This window comes from Carlito syrichta, unplaced genomic scaffold, assembly GCF_000164805.1.
Source record: "Carlito syrichta isolate Samal-C Ts95f unplaced genomic scaffold, Tarsius_syrichta-2.0.1 Scaffold315473, whole genome shotgun sequence".
Classification (NCBI taxonomy): Eukaryota; Metazoa; Chordata; class Mammalia; order Primates; family Tarsiidae; genus Carlito; species Carlito syrichta.
Window position 1 is genome coordinate 678050 of NW_007259569.1, and position 19370 is coordinate 697419.

The window sequence follows — 19370 nt, forward strand, 5'->3', positions numbered from 1 at the left end:
GAAGTTAGGAGAGAGGAAATTAAAAGTTGATTTCTATGGTGAAACAGATCTGGTCTTCAGCAGGTTTAAAATAAAATTCCTGGTACTTCTCATAGTGCCAACCACTCAGAGGAGTTGTTCTTCATTTTTTTCACTTCTATCCTCCATTGCACTGGGAACAGATTTCAGATACTACAGAAAATCTTAAGATGAACTGTGGAAATTAGGTACATGTTGTTGAGGGCTTTTGGGGCAGAAAAAGTGTTTGAAAGGCTGGGGAACATTTATATACCTAACCCTGAATTGTGCCCCACATCTTTAAAATAAATTTTTTTTTTTTAAAAAGAAAGACTGAGAACTCATAAGCAGTTATGAAGAATTGCTCTTTTAATATATTTTCTAGTCATTAAGCACCACTCTTAGCCCAAGAACCATGTTCACACTCTGTTTGCTTTATTAGCTTGCTTTGTCTTTCCCTGACCAAAGATGAGAAAATTATTCCCTTTTTAAAAAATCATATAGTTTTTACTCATGAGCAAACTGATTTTCATTTTGTGGGGGAACTCATATCTTGTCTAGTAGGAAACTTTTTTAAAAAGACCTAAATAAACCCAACTTAATAAAGGCAGAGATAGCATTGTTAGCATCTGTAGGTAAATTCGTTTTAATATGACTGTAGGCTAGGATGGTTTTTTTTCCTCTTTTAATTTGTATTTAAAGTTGTGGGGTACAATTCAGGGTTAGGTATACAAATATTCACCGTGCAGTTACCCTTATCAATGAGGTGTGCTCCCCCTTCCCCTTGTAGATATCGACTACTGTCATTCCCACCTCCCCATCCCCTCAGCCCCCTCCCCACTTTCAATCTTTTTCTTATAGTAATATGGTAGTTGTTCAAGGTTCATTTATGAGTGAGAATATGTGATACTCAGCTCTTTGTTTCTGTGAGAGATCTGTTAGTGCTGTAGGTTTAACAGAGCCAGTTTAAAGACATTCTTTCTAACTACTGTTTTAGGATATAACACACTTCTGTCTTCATCTTTCTCTTGTAGGTTTCTATCGGGGAAACTCCTATGCATGCATTTCTCGTATGTTACCTCAGCTCTTCTCAGCCCCCCTTCTCATTAAACCAGTTACCTTCCCATCATTACAGTATGAATCAAACAGATTCACTATAGGCATGATTAAAATGAAACTCCTAATTAAATTTCCCTCAAGGTTACTGGGGGACAAGATTGTTGGCACTGACTTATTTATTCATCAGTTATCAATGGTCTCCTCTTTCCTACTATTCTCTCTCCTTATACTAATTTGGAGAGTCACCTATCCCAATGTGCCCCCACCCCGTAACTTGGAATTTAAAAAATGTACAACAGAAAGAAAAATTTATGTCTTTATATTTGTGAAGTTACTTTTGTGGATGGGATTTTGGTTTACTTGTTTGGGGAAGTTTTGTTTTGTTTTTGTGTTGGAATAAGGTCTTACTTGAGGTTTGACTTGAGCTTCTGGAGCCCAGAACATTATATGTTCTGATCCAAACATTACTGTGCTATGTACCCACTTGTATCTTGTCTTTGTACCTTACCTCACCTACATGTCATATGGCTTTGATGGCAAGTAGCTTGTCATTTAAAAGGGGCAAGGGAGATCATTTTTTGAACAAGTTCTAAAGGTCACTTTTCATTCAACTCATTTGGATGTGAAAGTTTCTTAGTATTAGGTTTTTTTGTTGTTGTTGTTTTTGAGAAAGCAGGATTTATTAAGAGGACAGAAAAGTCCCCACAGTGGGAGGGGACCCGAAGGGTTTGCCCTAGTGTTATTAATGTTTTAATGAACACCTGTTTATCTTTCACACATACTTTATCTTTCTCACATACTTACCTTGGTTTTAAAATCAAGAAGGGCTTGTTAAAAATTCATCATTATTCATGTTTTACTTATAAAAATTACTTCTCTTAATTCTATCTGTCCAAGCTTGTTAACGTCTTCCCATGAAATATATTACTACAGAACTGTTCATTGTCCTTTACCTTTAAAAATGGTTTTCTTGTTGCTTTTGATTTCATTGTGTTTGTATGGTTATCAGAACTTACTTTATTATATGTAATTGTGCAAATTTGTATTATGCCATTTACAGCTCTTATCAGAACCTATGAGCCCAAGCAGCAAATTGAGCAAGTAACAAAGATTAAGAAGTGTTTTGTGATTATTTATGAATTTTAAAATCATTGATGGTATTTTGGTATATTTTCTTAGTCCTTTCTATGCGTGTGTGTGTGTGTGTGTGTGTGTGTGTGTATGTTTGTGTATGCATGCATATATATATATTAGATAATATTTGTTATTATAATTTGAGCATTTCCAAATATTTTTCAATATTTTTTCAAGGACATATTTTTAAGAACTGCATAGTAAGCCATGTGAATACACCAACATTTATTTAATCATTTCCTTATTGTTGAACATTTAAATTGTTTATGTTTTCTGCTATTATAACTATTGTTTTCTTTAAACGAGACTACTTGGTCAAAGGTTAAGAATAGTCTTAAAGTTATTGCTGCAGATTTTTAAAATGCCCTCTAGAAGTGTACCTTTGTATCCCTTGGTGTTTGACATTTTTTGCTATGACACAGTGCAAAATTCCGTTTTTTGAAGCCCCTGGTATGTGTTTGTATCCTTAATGATTTCCTTTTAAGAATAAGCAGGTGAGAATCACGTTTGGTTTCTCTTGCAAGAATAGTAACCAGTTTGGTGTAATGATGTATCATAACAACCGACTCATAAAGTCCTTTGAGAAAGTGGGCTGCCAGGTGAAGGTGAGTGATTAATATTTCTTTGTCATCAGAGGCTGGAAAGAGTAGGAAGAGAATTTAAAATTTTCAAAGGGGATAGCCTTTCTCCCATCTTATGATGGCTGTTGAATTCTGGAATTCTGTGTTACCAGTGACCTGTCTTGTGCTGAAAAACTCTTTCTAACTCTATTCTTGACAAATGTTAATCCACAAACTTTACTGAATTCATTTTCTAAGTAGCTGCTAATGAAAGGTAGAATTAGAACACCAGTAACTTCACCATGTGTATTAGCTTATTAGTGTTTTAGGTAACTCTTCCATTTTCTTGGGGAGATAATTAGGCATAGTGGAAGGCGCATAACACTTGCTAGTTGTGAAGACCAGGATTTGGGGCCATTTACAAACTGTGTAACTTTGATAAATCATTTAATTTATCTACTGTTCGATTTCCTTACCTGTAAAGTGTAAACAACAATAATAATCTTACCTGCTTTGCCTACCTTACAGCTTACAGGGTTGAGAGATTTAAATAGGGCAAATTATGTGAAAATATTTTTTAAGGCAAGCTCTACAAATGTTACCATCATCTTTAATGTTTTAATGATTATATAAAGTCCTAGTTTTGTCCAGGCATGGTGGCTCATGCCTGTAATTACAGTGCTTTAGGAGGCCAAGGTGGGATGATTGTTTGAAGCCAGGAGTTTGTGACCAGCTTAGAAAACATAGCAAGACCCCAGCTCTAAAAAAAATTAAAAATTAGCCAGGTATGGTGATATGTACCTGTAGTCCTAGGTACTCCAGAGGTTGAGGTGGGAGGATTGCTTGAGCCCAGGAGTTTGAGGCTGCAGTGATCTATGATCACACCACTGTACTCCAGCTTGAGCGACAGAGCAAGACCCTGTCTCTTAAAAAAAAACAAAAACACAAGTGTTTATTTCCACAAGTATCCCTTTTATTCCTATTTTACAGATGAGATTGCTAAAGCACAAGAAATGATAAACTGCTTTGTATTATATAGTAGAACTAAGTTATATAAAGCCCAGGATAGCTAATTTTCAGCCAACCTTATTTTTCCTTGTTATAGGCTCTTTAAACAACCCATATTTATGTGCCAATCTAATGACATCTTGACTCAATTCCTTTTGTTAAAGAATATAAAAAGATTTTAAATCCAATAATCTCTTGCATCAACTTGTAATTAATAATCACCGTAAATCTGACTCTCTTTAGTAGTTGTTTGGTGGTCTATAAATGTAAGAAAATTGCTTATTTTATTTATTTGTTTGTTTGTTTGTTTAGAGACAGAGTCTTGCCCTGTTGCCCAGGCTGGTGTGAAGTGGCATGATCATGGCTGACTGTAACCTCGAACTCCTGGGCTCAAGTGATCCCTCCCACCTCAGCCTCTTGAGTACCTGGGATTACAGACACAGACCACCATGCCCAGCTAATTTTTTGCTTATTTTAATATGTAATCACTTGATATCCTTAAAAAATTTTTCAGATACATTTTTATTTTAGTCCCCTAGAACAGTAGTATATAACCTTTTTTTTTTAGCAGTGTAATTCTTTATTCAAATGTACTCTTTCAGCAATCCTGGAATATAAAGCAAATGCAAGTGGTGGTAGTGTGGGTAAAGTAGAGATGTCTGCTAATCCCTGAAGAATCCTAGGGATCTAGGGATTAGAGTTTGAAAATCTCTGCCCTAGAATTTGTCAGAGTTTCCAGTTAAACTAATACTTGAAGTTTGTTGAAGTTAATTCTAAGTGGGTTTCTAGATCTTGATGGCTTTTTCTTGCCCATGAGTGTTATGTAACCTTTCTATTATTGTTTGGATTCAAAAGGAAATGCCTGTAGGCAGTCAACAGTAATGTAAGTGTTGAAATTAATATTTTTCTTCTAAGCCAACTCGTGGAGAAGGTGTAGGAGTAATTGGAGTCATTGAGTGCAATTTCCTAAAACCTGCCTACAACAAACAAGACTTTGAGTACACTAAGGAATACCGGTGAGTCACTCCCAACCTGAGGTGCTTCTCACAGTTTGGTCAGATATGATTCTATTGTCTAATGCCTTTTAAACCATCTCTAAAAACCAGCTAGATAAGTTAACTGGGAATTAATTCAAACCTATTTTCCATGATTAGAAATAAAATGATTTCATTTTGAAATTAAAGTTTACTGATACTTGATATATGCAATCTAGTTGAAATAAACCTACCTTTAGAAATTGTAGAATGGATATAGGAGTAATTTGCTAAAAAGATTTCTGGTGAAACGAAGAGCTCTGGAATTGATCTTAATGAAATGACATGGGTGGATCTAAAGTTATTGAGTATGTTGGGGAAAAAAAAAGAAGTTTGAAGTTTGTTTCAAAAAATGTTTTGAAGCCAGTGAACAGATTTAGAGGAAAGTGATGAAACAGCAGGAAAGATATGCATTCACAAAAGCATTTGAATTGAATAGGGAAGACAAATATGTAAGAATCAGAAAGGAAATTGACATTGAGGCTGAACCAGTTAGGGATATGTTTAGGCGACAAAGGAGTTTTTAAAGCCAGTTTAGACTAGTTTTTTTAAAAAAATTGGGTACGGAGTAGGTCTTTATTTCATTAAGTATTATGAGATAGCTTCTGTGTACCAAGTACTAGGGACATAAGGATGAAAAATAAGACTCCTTAGCACCTATGAACAAGTATGATGAGATAGAGGTTTGCAAATAAGGAACTAAAACACCTATAAAATAATTGCTTTAATATGCAAAGTGGGAAGAACCTTTAATACGAGGGGCACCCCCGTAAAACTGGAATCATCTTTTGGAGGGTGGGCCTCTCTTCATACAGGCTTCCCCTGCTGGGTAAGTGTTCTAGGAACCTATTGGCATCAGTATACCAGCTAGTGTTGTGAGAGGCTGTGTTTGGCTTCAGTAAATTTTTTTGGAGTTTCTTTCAACACGTTTGCCTATTTCATGCTGGATGATTTACACGAACAACGTGTAGCAGTGAAATTTTGTTCAGCAGTTTTCTATCAAAAACAGCATGAACCCCATGTCCCACCCTCCCTATTCACCCGATCTCGCCCAAAGTGACATTTTTTTCTTTCCCCGGATGAAAAAAGTCCTCAAAGGGAAACATTTTGCTGATGTGGAAGAGGTGAAACAAAAAACGGCAGAAGCACCAAAAGGCATCAAAATTAATGAGTTCAAAAACTGTTTTGAGCAGTGGAAAAAGTGTCTCGATAGGTGTATTGCATCAAACGGGAGAGGACTTTGAAGGTGACTGAAGTTTAAACATGTAAGAATAAATACACAATTTTTTATAAATAAATTACAGCTGTTTTTGAGTCCCCCTTCGTATGTATAAGGGAGTTAGGAAAGACTTCACAAAGCAGATTATATCAGAACTTAAAAGAAAAGTTAGAGTTTTCTAGATGGACCAGTAAAGGAAGGACATTCTAAGCAGAGGGAAGAACTACAAAGACACAAAAGGGGAAGGAGTATTCTAGAAAGAATACTCGAGTACATTTGTTGTTATTTTTCTTGAAGTCTTAGTAGCAAATTTTTTCTTAGAGTTTGAAAAAAAATGATTTCCCAAATGTCTTTTGTTTTGTGCCCCAAACTGTAATAAATTAAAATGTTGTACCTTAATTTGTTTAGAGCCATAAGAATTTAGGTTTAATGTTTGACAAAGAGACAACTATTTAAATAGCAACCCCAAATTAATTTCAGGATAATTGTTTTTTGGTGACTTGGGCTGCTCAGTGGTTATGGCAACCATCTTCCCTCAGTCTAGGTGAAATGATTGTTTAAATATAAGTCTGACCCCTAATGGAAATCTTTGACCCGGACTTGACTTTTAAGAGTGAAAGCTTAGGAATGACATTAGTTTGACAAGTCTCAGAGTCAAGTTAATACATTTCTCTTGAGTGAAAGGAATAGGGAATTGCTGATGATTACCTAAATAGTTAAGATTTGTAAATCTGAATGTTAGATATTAGAAATTATTTGTCATCTTTCTATATCATCTTTGTCACTCTACTACTCAAATCTATCTTTTAATTTTTTTTTTTCCTGAGTTGGAGTCTCACTCTGTCGCCCAGACTGGAGTGCAGTGGCCGCTCCCGGTCACCGCAGCCTCGACCTGCTGGGCTCCAGCGATTCTTCCACCTCAGCCTTCCGAGTAGCTGGAATTACAGGCGTGCGCTACCACGCCCGGCTGATTTTTTTTGATTTGTTGTAGAGATGAGGTCTCGCTGCCCAGGCTGGTCTTGAACCCATGGGCTCAGGCAATCCACTCACCTCAGCCTCCCAAAGGCGTGGGATTACAGGCTGAGCCACCGAGCCCGGCTTTCTTTTAGTTTTTAAAGGCATCAGATGCTTGGTTTCTGATGTCTAGTGTTGGCATGATGAGTTTGAAGTGATTGCAGTGATCTAGATAGAGATAGTCTATAGACCGTAGATTTATTCAGTTGTGCACATAGGATTTCTGGCTTATGGAGCTTAATATCTGCTACTTATTTTATTAAAAATGGAACCAATATACTATCCCACATACAACACTGACCCTTTTATACTCAATTTATTTTGTATAAAATGAAAAAGGTATTTAGATTTAAAAATACAAGAATTTGAGGGAAAGTCTAATCACAGGTTGTCTGCTATCAAAAACTCATCCTGTGAGTATTATAGATATCAACACTGCAAATGATTAAAGAGATGCCAGTCATCATACTACTAGAATGTCTGCAAATAAATCATCCGTAATATCACTTTTAACAGTTGTGTATATCAGATTTCAGCTGCAACTATTAGGGTTCAAACTTAAAACTTTTTTTTTTTGAGTTGGGGTCTTACTCTTGTCGCCCAGGCTGGAGTACAGTGGCCTGGTCATGGCTACCACAGCCTCGACCTACTGGGCTTAGGCAATCCTTCCACCTCAGCCTTCCAAGTAGCTGGAACTACAGATGTACTCCACCATGCCCCCAGCTAGTTTTGATTTATTGCAGAGATGAGGTCTCACCAAGTTGCCCAGGCTGGTCTCGAACCCCCCGGGCTCAAGCAGTCCTCTTGTCTCCACCTCCCAAAGTGCTGGGATTACAGGCTGAGCCACCGTGCTCAGCCCCATTTTTTAGAGTGAACTTGTTTAAGAAATGCGATCAACCTGTATTAACTGAGCACTCTGCTGATACATAATATACTGGCAAGGCTTTGTGGAATTTTCCAGAGAAATTCAAGACATAGTCACTGTCTTTAAGGAGTTTACATTCTATTTGTAATAACAGATTGTAACATATATGAAACAATTTAGAGAGCAATCAAATGGCTTTTGATCCATCAAAATCTAAGTGGTATGGTATAGGAAAAACGCCCTGGTAAAGTAGGGCAGATTTTAGATAGAAAGGATGACTTGAGGTGTGCCTTAAAATATACAAGATTTAGAAGAGAGGGAAGGGAATTCCAGGATGGAATTGTAGCATGAGCTAAAGTAGTACTGACAGGAACTCAGAATGGTAAGAATATAAGGGGTAAAGATAACAGGAGGTAAGTGGAACAAAGGCAAATCAAGTTGGATGGATAGAGTAGGGCCATATCCTAGAGCAGGAGTTGGCAAACTCCTATTTTTCCTATTTTCTGAAAAGGGCCAGAAAGTAAATATTTTAGGCTTTGTGGGCCATATTGTCTGTCACAACTACTCAATTCTGCTATAGTATGAAAGCATAGACAATAAATAAAGGAATGAACATGGCTGTGTCCAATAAAATTTTATTTACAAAAACAAGCAGTGGGCTAGATTTGTCCCCCAGGCTATAGTTTGCTAACCCCTGTTCTAGAACCATTATTCCTGAACTATGTGATGAGCTACAATAAAGAATTCACACCAGGAGCAGTGGCTCATGCCTGTAATCCCAGCACTTTGGGAGGTGGAAGCGAGAGGGTTGCCTGAGCCCACAGGTTCAAGACCAGCCTAGGCAACATGGCGAGACCTCATCTCTGCAGTAAATCAAAAAACTTAGCTGGGTGTGGTGGCACATGTCTATATTTTCAGCTACGTGGATGGCTGAGGCGGAAGGATCACCTGAGCCCAGCAGGTCTAGGCTGTGGTGTCCATGAACATGCTACTGCACTCCAGCCTGGGTGACAGAGTGAGACTCTGACTCAAAAAAAAAAAAAAAGAAAGAAATCACAGGGAAGCCATGAGATAGTTTACATTTTTGAGGGAAATACAGTAATACTCAATTTGTCTATAAACAAGAGAAATTGTTTCTACTGCTGTCACAACAAAGTATCACACACCTTAATGACTTAAAATGGCACTAATTTACTGTCTTAGAGCTGTGTAGGTTAGAAGTCTGACACAGATCTCAGTGAGCCAAAATCAAGGTGTGAGGAGGGCTACATTTCTTTATGGAAACTCTAGGGGAGAATCCATTTCCTTATCTTTTCCAGCTTTTAGAGGCTGCAGCATTCTTTGGTCCATGGTCCTCTTCCCCCAACTTCAAAGCCAGCAGTGATAGGTTGAGTCCTCACATTGCATCACTCTGATGATCTTCCTTCTGTCATCACATCTGCTTCTGTGATTCTGACTCTTCTGCCTCACTCTTCTGCTTTTGAGGACCCTTGTGTGGTTACATTAGATAATTTAGGATAATCTTCCTACCTTTAGGTTAGCTGATGAGTACCCTTAATTCCATCTGCAACCTTAATTCCCCCCTTGCTGTGTAATAACATATTAACATAGTCACAGGTTTCAGGGATTAGGACCTACATATCTTTGGAGGACTATTATTCTGTCTGCCACAGTCTGCCCTTGGTCCCCTAAGATTCCAAGGATTCACTTAGGTCTCATATACAAAATATACTACCCCATTCCAGTGTTTTCAAGTTTCAACTAATTACAGCATCAACATAGAGTCTAAAAATTTCCTCTGAATATCATTGACTCAAAAGTCTTAAATTTCATTATGTAAATCACGTAATGTTGATATTTTGAGTATGTTGTATCTTGGGGCAAATTTTCTTTACTTCTATGGATGAATCTTTTGAAAAATTTTTTGCAGCTAAAATCCAATGGTGGGGCAAGCATTGGATACTAGTTATATATATTCTGATTCAAATGGGGGAGAAACTGGAAGAAAGAAAGGAGTCACTCCCAAGCAATTTCAAACTCCAGTCAGGCAAATTCCATTAAATTTAAAGTCCTCCACCCTATAGTCTTGAGGCTTTGCCCTCTGGGTTTATGGCCCCACCCTTAAAGTCATCTTTTTTCATGAAGGGAAGCATGTATTTGCAGCTGAGTAGTTTCATCAGCCTGTTTCCTGACTGGAGAATTTTGAGGGCACAACAGGCTTTTTTCATTTTATATTCTGTCCATTTCTTTAAGTTCAAGTTAGAAGTTTTTTATGCTAGTATGCCATTCTCAAGAACCTTGCAGGTTTGCCATGTATGTCATGGGTATTCATACCCTCCTATAAGAGGCTCTTTATAGGTATTTCCTAAGTAATCCATCATCTATTCTTGGCTTTAGCTGAGATGGCTATGGAGATCTGTGATTCATGTGATTAAATCTTTTCAAAAAGCTTTCTGTGTGACTGAATACTCTGACCTTTAGATTTTTCTGAGATATTAGCAAAAGATTGTCCAGCCCCACCATTAGCTTTTTCTCTAAAGCATGCTTTCCTGACACAAAATCTCTAAATTTTAGCCTCTTTTGCAATCTGGATGGGCTAAGAATTTCCCAAATCATCAAGTCCTGGTTGCTTTTTGTTTAACAGTTCTTCCTTCAATTTATTTCTTTCTTCTTGCATTTTACATAAGCAGCAAGAAGACACCAGGCCACATTCTCAATACTTTGCCTCAGCTAAATGTCCAATTTCATGATTTAAACGTTCTGTTTTCCACATAACTGAAGGACAGTTCTGCTATGCTTTCTGCTACTGTGTAACAAAGGATCTCCTTCCCTTAAGTTTTCCAATAACAAGTTCCTCAATTCCTTCTGATCCTTCACTGGCAATGCCTTTAACATCCATATTTCTACCAATAGTCTGTTTACAATGATTTTGGGTATTCCCTAAGGCCATTTGTATTTTCTCTGCCATGCATCTCACTTATTTCTGAGCCCTCACTCATGAAGTGTTTAACAGTCTGTTCTACTAACATTCTGTTCAAGGCAATTTAGGCTTTTTCTGTCATGCTCCTTAAAATCCTTTCAGCCTCTGTCAAATGCCAATTCTGAAACCACTTCCATATCCTCAGTTATTTGTTATAGCAGCACTCCATTTTCAGGTATTAACATCTGCTACATTCCTTTTCATTATGTCATATCTTTGTGAATCTAGATTAATGCATTTGCATTTAAAGTAACTACTCATAGGGAGAAACTTTCATAATGTTGCTATTTGTTTTCTAGCTGGTATCAGCGAGATCCTTCAGACCAGCTGACATCAGTAGTTTCATCAGTATGCAAGACCTGAAAGAATGTCTCAAATGAAAAACTTAACATTTCACAATGCTCAAGTTGTTATCTATAGAGCAGTTAAGGCAAACTATAGCCTTGTAACAGGGTTTACGTGATTCTGGGGCAATAGGCAACAAACAGCTATGAGGAAGCAGGTTAGAGAGCAAGCTGACCTAATGATTAATGCTGAATTTGCTGCAAGCTTGGTTTATTTTTTTCCCTTGCTCTTTCTTCTTCCCTAATTAATTAAGTTGTCTAGGGACAACTTCACTTTCATTTTGGGTTCTTTTTAGGTTGTTTATCTCTCTATTGATATTTCTATTTTGCTCATGCATTGTTTTCTTGACTTTCTGCACATATTCCTTTAGTTTCTTGAGTGTCTTTAAATAGTTTTTTTAAAGTCTTTGTCTAGTGGATTCATTATTGAACCTTTTTTAGGGGTGATTTCTGTTTATTTCATTTTTCCTTTGAATGGGGTATACTTTTCTTATTTCTTTGTGTGCCTTGCGATTTTCTGTTTAAACTGGATATTTGGCTCTAATAATGTGGTAACTCTAGAAGTCAGGTTCTCCCTTTCCCAGGGTTTGCTGGGGGCAGGGGATTGTTTCTGTTTTATTGTTCTAGGCAGTTTCTGCTAGTGATCAGCCTGAGAAGTAAACTTAAGGTCTCCTCACTTCTTTTTTTAGCCTACGCCTTTTCCTGGGCACAATGACTTTCTAATTTATAATCCATATATGTGATTACTTTAAAATGGCCTAGTCTTTACATTTGACTCCCAAGAGGTGACAAAGAGAAAAATCAGGGGGAAAAAAGCTGCCCAGCCTTTGAATACCCTGGACGTCACTACAATGGACCAGTGCAATAACAATGGCCACCTGCCTTTTTGTTTGCACCTCTGTGATCAGAAGTATCAATCAGTGATAATAGTGTAGATCTGTGATATTTAGAGGACAGCATCCTTTTTGCCCACCCTGAATCCCAGAAGTTGCTTTTGGAACACATAAAGAACTGCTTGCCAAAGGGATAGAAGTGGGGAATGGGTAGCTGCTATTGAGCTAAGAATTGAAATTGCCACAAATTAATTACAATTTACCCTCCATACCATCCCCCTGGAAGTTACAAGCCTTCAGTAGACTCCAGAGTTCCAAAATAGTTATATCAGGCAGCTTCTGCCAGAGCAGTTGTTGTCTAGGTGAGAAGATGGTTTCTGCATGCTTCTTATTCTGCCATCTTCCCATAACCCACCTAATCTTCTAGTTTGTAGAATAGATTTTAATTATATTTTTAAGAGAAAACAAGGAATAGTTCTTCATCTGTGACTTGAGAGAAGTATATAAACATAGAGATAGGAACATTGGTAGGTTGAAGGGGAATAAGAGTTTGTAGTGGAGATTGTATATGGTTACTTTAATCTTTTCTATGTAGTGAGAACCTAATTTAATGAGTAAAGAGAAAGTAAGGAAGAATTTCTCTTAAGAAGAGTTCTGTAAAAACCTTGGGGGAATTATCCAGGGGACAAAAGATTTCAAAATATTATATTGTAATCCTGGGCTGCAAAATCAAATAAGAATTAGTAATTACAATATTGGCAGTTTTGAGAAGCAAAATTTAGATTTTGACTTTTACAAATTACATTTGTTGTTGACCCTGGGTCTGTGTAGATAGAGGAGAATGAGTAAGAGCCAGAACTCAGATACAGTCTCCAGTAAAAGATGTGTAGTAGAATGTTGAAGGGTGCTTGTTCATTGACACTATAACTGCTATGATCAGCATTTGGATGAAGAGGAACTATATAGACATATTAATGTAATATTTGATTGATTTATGTAGATAGGGTGCAGTATTGTGTCCTGTGGCTTTCACCTTGTTCTTGAATTCTTTACCTGTAGCCATCTGACAGTCAAGTAATTCCCGATCAACTTACTAGTATTTGGTTCTGTTCTAGCTCTGAAGTTTGGTCCTCTGTCATAGTCTCTAATGTCAATGTACCCACCCCTCCATGATTCTACAAGCCCTGAAAATGTGTAGAACTCTACTTTTTAGCACTTGTGACCATTTTACCTTTTAAACCAAGGTGACTATTCAACACTATGACTTTTCATTTTGATATGTAGCTTGCAAGAGCAGTATAGTCCCATCTTAGTTTATTAATGTGTAGATGTTCAAAACTATGCTGAATTTTCTAAATTGTTGGTTTCTGTTAAATGGAAGCTTTTCAAAGATCAAAACAGTGTTCACCAAGTGTTCAACTTGGACATACTTTTTGCATTTTCTTTCAGGTTGACAATAAATGCCCTTGCCCAGAAGCTAAATGCTTACTGGAAGGAAAAAACATCTCAAGAGAATTTTGACACCTCAGTTATAGCCAGGCCAATACCGTGAGTAAAAAATATAGAGTATGAATGTATTTGGGGTAATATCCATAGACCAAATGGAAGGAAACAGGGTAAGATGGTCAGGAAATTTTTTTTTTGAGTTGGAGTCTCACTCTGTCACCCAGGCTGGAGTACAGTGGCACACTCATGGTACCCCAGCGTTGACCTGCTGGGCTCTGGAGAGCCTTCTGCCTCAGCCTTCCAAGTAGTCAGAACTACAGGTGCATGCTACCATGCCAAACTAATTTTTTCTTGATTTTTTTATTGTAGAGACGAGGTCTCGCTAAGTTGCCCAGGCTGGTCTTGAACCTAGGGGCTCAGGCAATCCACTTGCCTCTGCCTCCCAAACTGCTGGGATTACAGTCTAAGCCACTGAGCCCAGCCTGTCAGGAAATTTAATTGACTAAAAATAGGAATTCACAGATACTATTGCACTGTTCTCTAAACCTCTTCATTCTGGTTTAACATTTGTGTGGTTTGGATCATAATACTGCCAGTTTAGTACAGGCATTGTGACATAGTAGAATATGATGGCCATTTAAAGCAAACACTTCTGGGTTGAAAATCTGTATCGGCTTCTTAATAGTTAGGTGAGCTCGAGTAAGTAAGTTACTTTACCTCTCTGAATATATTTAATTAGGTGACATAACATTTTTAGCACAGTGCCTGGCTTATGCTTAGGTGTTCACACATGTTAGCAAACTTCCTTCTCTCTATTCCTAGTGAATATTGTTGAGACTGCACCAGTATTTGAGAGTAGAAATAGAGAACCCAGCATGTTAAAGGAGAGGTAGAATTTATTGGCTCTAAAACAGGGAATTACACATACAAAAGGGTGACATGCCTCAGTAAGTCAGGACATGGACACAAAAAAGGATCAGGCCAGTTACAGTGACTCATGCCTGTAAACTCAGCCCTTTGGGAGGCCAAGGTGGGAGGATTGCCTTGAGGCCAGGAGTTTAGGACTAGACTGGACAACATGGTGAGACCTTGTCTCTGCAAAAAATTTTAAAAATTAGCCAAGCCTGGTGGTGTGCGCCTGTATTCCCAACTACTCAGGAGGCTGAGGTGGGAGGATTGCCTGAACCCAGGAAGTCGAGGCTGCAGTGAGCCTTGATTGCACCACTGCACTCCAACCTGGGCAGCAGAGCAAGACCGTGCCTTTAAAAAAACAAACACAAACCCAGAGGATCAAATAAGTAATAACATCTGTGCAGTCAGTTACAGCACCATCGAGACAAAGATTAGAGTGTTAAGAGTTCATTTTAGGGTAGGCACCTGTCAGACAATTCTATGATATAAAATTTTGTTTCAAATGTAACCTGATGGCTGTATTTATATCACCATCTTTTTTTTTTTTTTTTTTTGAGTTGGTGTCTCACTCTGTCGCCCAGACTGGAGTGCAGTGGCCGCTCCCGGCCACCGCAGCCTCGACCTGCTGGGCTCCGGCGATCCTTCCGCCTCAGCCTTCCAAGCAGCTAGAATTACAGGCATGCGCTACCACATCTGGCTGATTTTTTGATTTATTGCAGAGATTAGGTCTCGCTGCCCAGGTGGGTCTCGAACCCGCGGGCTCAGGCAATCCACTCACCTCAGCCTCCCAAAGGCGCGGGATTACAGGTTGAACCACCAAGCCCAGCTTATCACTATCTTCTTATGCTGAAGATCTCAGTTTATGCCCGTCCTCCACGATTTTTAAAGAAGTACAAATTAAATTAGATGCCATTTTTTGCGTTTCAGATGAGCAATGATAAATGCAATGAAACAGGTGTTCACATACTGCTGGAGAGTGTGTACACTGGAGGCAGAATTGTAATAATGATTATTATTCATTGAGTACTTATATGCCAGGCACTGCTCTAAGTTCTTTACATGTAGTAATTTATTTAATAATCACAGCAGCCCTATCAGACATATTACTTCTTTACAGATGTAGATACTGATAACACTGAGAACTTAAGTAACTTACCCAAGGTCAGACAGGCAGAAAGTGGTAGAGCCAAGGCTCAAGTATAGGCAGTCAGATCTCTCAAATCTAAATTCTTAACCGCTACACTCTTCTGGAGGCATTCAATGAGGGGAATGTAGCACAGCATCCTTAACTACCTATTTACTGCAAGCATGAGCTAAAAGTCTCTCCTGTCTGCTTGGTTGAAGGCTCCACCATGGTCTGCATGTAACCTGAAGTAGAGAGTTGCTACCTCTAAGTGTGCTTATCCCCAAGAGAGTGATGCTGGCATTCTGCAAGAAACTCTCCTGTGCATATGCATGTAGAACCAAAGCTAATATGACCTTTCCTCTCCCCTCCCACTACTGTTGAAGCTGCTTTTTTGCTGGTTCTAGCACTAAATAAAACAGCGGCTATTTGGAAATATATAGACACCAGAGGTCAGACCTGAGCTTAGAGCCTAGAGCTAGGAAAATAGGAAGTTGTAGATCCAAAAAATGTATACAGACTTTCTTTACTAAAGCAAAGTGTTAAAAAGGAAGAGTGCACTGTATTTAAGTGGTAGAATTATGGGTGCCTTTTATTTTCTTCTGTATATCTTTCTGTATTTTTTAGTTTTCTATAATGAGTTTATATTATTTTATATTTAGATAAAAGCACTATTTAAGATGATAAAATTATTGAATGAAGACAAAAAAGAACCATACCATTCTATTGAAATGTCTAGTATAAGAGCGGTATAAATGCAACATACACAAAGCATCCTAAGCTAAATTACATGTTAGTGAAATTGACTGAGGTGTCTCTTTACCTGCTTTGTGTGTCTTATCTCCAACCTTCCCCATTCCTACACCAGCCAGCCTTTTACACCATAGCTATTGACTACTTCTGTCTTACAGGGTCACCTTTCACAGTACAACAAATTCACTTTAAGGTGTAGGTGACTGGGTTATGCTTCCTGGGGGGCCTGGGAATAGGTATGTGTTTTAAGAGTTTGACTCTGGAAGAATTTAATCTTAATAATTTAACCCAATTGTTGGTCTGGAGCCACTATTTCCAGTTATGAAATTTAATCAAATTTCTATTACTTTTAAAGATTAATCTTGGAAAGATCAACCTAATACAATTTTGATTGAAGTATTATAAGCAAAGGTTTTTTTGAGGGGGGAAGGAATAGGGAGTCTCTATAGGAAAATAGAAGAGATGTTTTAATGACAGTGCATCAATGACTCCAATAAACACATTTTAAGCCTGTTACGTGATTGAACGGAAGCAAACAAAGTAATTCTGTGGGTTTTCTTTCTTAGTAGTATAAAAATATATTTTAAAAGTCCAAGTTATTGCCGGGCTCGGTGGCTGAGCCTGTAATCCCTTGCCTTGGGAGGCTGAGGTGAGTGAATTGCCTGAGCCCGCGGGTTCGAGACCCGACTTGGTGAGACCTCATCTCTACAATAAATCAAAAACTTAGCCGGGCATGGTAACGTGCGCCTGTAGTTCCAGCTACTTGGAAGGCTGAGGTGGAAGGATCGCTGGAGCCCAGCAGGTCGAGGCTGTGGTGATCGGAGCGGCCACCGTACTCCAGTCTGGGTGACAGAGTGAGACTCCAACTCAAAAAAAACAAAAACAAACAAAAAAAAAGTCCAAGTTATTAAATGTTGGAGTTAAAATTATCCTATTGTTTGCTTAGAACAAGAGATACCAGGATAAATATTATTGACCTCTGTAAATAATGGCAGCTTACTATACTAATACTTGTTATTATTTTTCATATCCATATCTGATATAGTTCTAATATTTTATCTGCGAAGTTCAAAATATTTACATTTTAGGCACCTAAACTATAACTTTTCCAACACATTATATATATAAAACTAGGTTCTTTCATTTTTCAGCTGTGCCTTTCTAATGTATGACAAAGCACAGAGCTAGGATAAACACAGTCACACTTATGTTTTTCTTCATTCAGGAAGATTCCTGATCAGACATGGGTACAGTGTGATGAGTGTCTTAAATGGAGGAAGCTTCCTGGCAAGGTTGATCCATCTACATTGCCTACAAGATGGTTTTGTTATTATAATTCTCATCCAAAGTACAGGTAAGGTTCCAGGTCTCAGTATTATACCTGAGATAACTAGTAAATTCTAAAACATTTTTCATTTCAACTCCACACCCTTAAGCCTGGCCCTGAAGCCTCTGTGTTAACTGACCCCACCTTATCTTATATTTCATTGTACCTTAATACAAACCCTATACTTGAGCCAGGTCTATGACTCCACTATTCCTCACATATGCTGTGCTCACTCTCCCCTCCATGACTTTGATAGTGTCATTCCTCTTGCTTGCAGTGACCTTCTGCATGCCATCTGCCTATCCAAATCATATCCCTCTGGGGATCTTAAGTCTTTTGTGTGACTCTTTTCCTGTTGACCATAGTTTACAGTGATGTTACTCTGACTTCCTATGGTATTTAATTCTTGACATTTATTCACATATCGTTTTGAAGTGTTTGGATGTTTTTCATATGTGTATGCTTTGGCCCTTCAAGAGATTATAAACTCTTCGAGAATAAGAGCTTCATATTCCAGGCCAATTTAATGATTTTCTTCATATACCTCATATACTGTATCGATGTTATACAATGGTACCTATTTTAGATTCAATGCTGTTAATGTGTTTGTCTTCCTGATATACCATACGTTTCTTGCAGTGTCCAACATGTAGATAGTGTCTAGCATGTCTGTGGACATTCAGTTCAGTTTAACAGTTTTTAAAAAAATTTAACTCAGTAGTCACACATAGGTTCATAATAATAAGTCAGTTTGCTTCAATTCTGCTGTGACTTTTTAAAAATCTATTTTAGAAAAAGGTGTTAAAATGAGTATGATTTTTAAGGAAAGAATGTCTAAAATGGAGTAAATTAAACAAAATCTGGATCTGTAATGTATAAGCATTCCCTTACAGTCTCCAGATATGCCTAAGTACCTTTTCCACAGAGAGTAATGGGATTGTGTGATTTGAATATGGAACTGAGTACTTAGAAGTCTAATTTTTGAAAACTTTATCTCTTAGTTCAGGAGCCATAACCTTCCAGGCCAGTTTACCCCCTTATAAAATGGGTATAATGTAGTTTCCAATTATTATTAATTGTTTTTTGTTTCTAGGATTACTTTTGACTATTGAATAATTTTCTAGTACTTCTTTCAGTTTTTACTCAAATTCTCTTCCTCATGTTTGACATGTATCAAGGTCTTGTGATTTGGGTGGACTCTGAATGCTATGATGTTGGAGGGTTATTAACCTGCCCTGACATAGTTGTAAAAAAAGTAAAGGGTAAAAGTGACATATTGCTTCCAAAGGATGATTTCTTCCCTATACTGCAGGAGATGCTCTGTTCCAGAGGAACAAGAACTCATTGATGAAGACCTGCACTTGAGCAGAGCTAAGAAACAGTTGAGTATTCTTTATCATAGAGTAGAGGAGCTTGACCCTTCCTAATAGGAAAGGGGAGTTTTGAGTAGAGAAAATTTTTTTGATGGGAAGGGAGTTCTTAATGATTTATTTCCCTTCTCACCTCACTGCTCTCCCAATTTTTTATTCTTTCCAACCACTTCCTGAATGTCTCAACTAGTGATTCATTCTCTCCCTCTCCCTCTCCCCCCCCCCGCCCTTCTCTCTCTTTGGTAGGACATTTGAAATCTCACTATGGTAGCATAGTTCAGGAAGGCACTCTTAGTTACTTAGTGAGGCTCACAGTATTTCTACTTTGGAGAAAACATAATAACCTAAATCTACAATTGGGAATTCACTTCAAACTGAGAATTTTCATGAGT

The 19370-nt window shown here is 37.9% G+C and overlaps 1 protein-coding gene across 2 annotated transcripts in view; it reads left to right on the plus strand.

Moving 5' to 3' along the window:
* Positions 1-19370, plus strand: part of MORC4 (MORC family CW-type zinc finger 4) — a 59579-nt gene that overhangs the window by 19064 nt on the left and 21145 nt on the right. For both annotated transcript variants that reach the window (XM_008072856.2, XM_008072857.2), the window contains exons 7-11: positions 2676-2795; positions 4674-4774; positions 13497-13595; positions 17507-17635; positions 18921-18989. In XM_008072856.2, coding sequence (XP_008071047.1) covers positions 2676-2795; positions 4674-4774; positions 13497-13595; positions 17507-17635; positions 18921-18989 — 518 coding nt within the window. The remainder of the gene's footprint in view (positions 1-2675; positions 2796-4673; positions 4775-13496; positions 13596-17506; positions 17636-18920; positions 18990-19370) is intronic.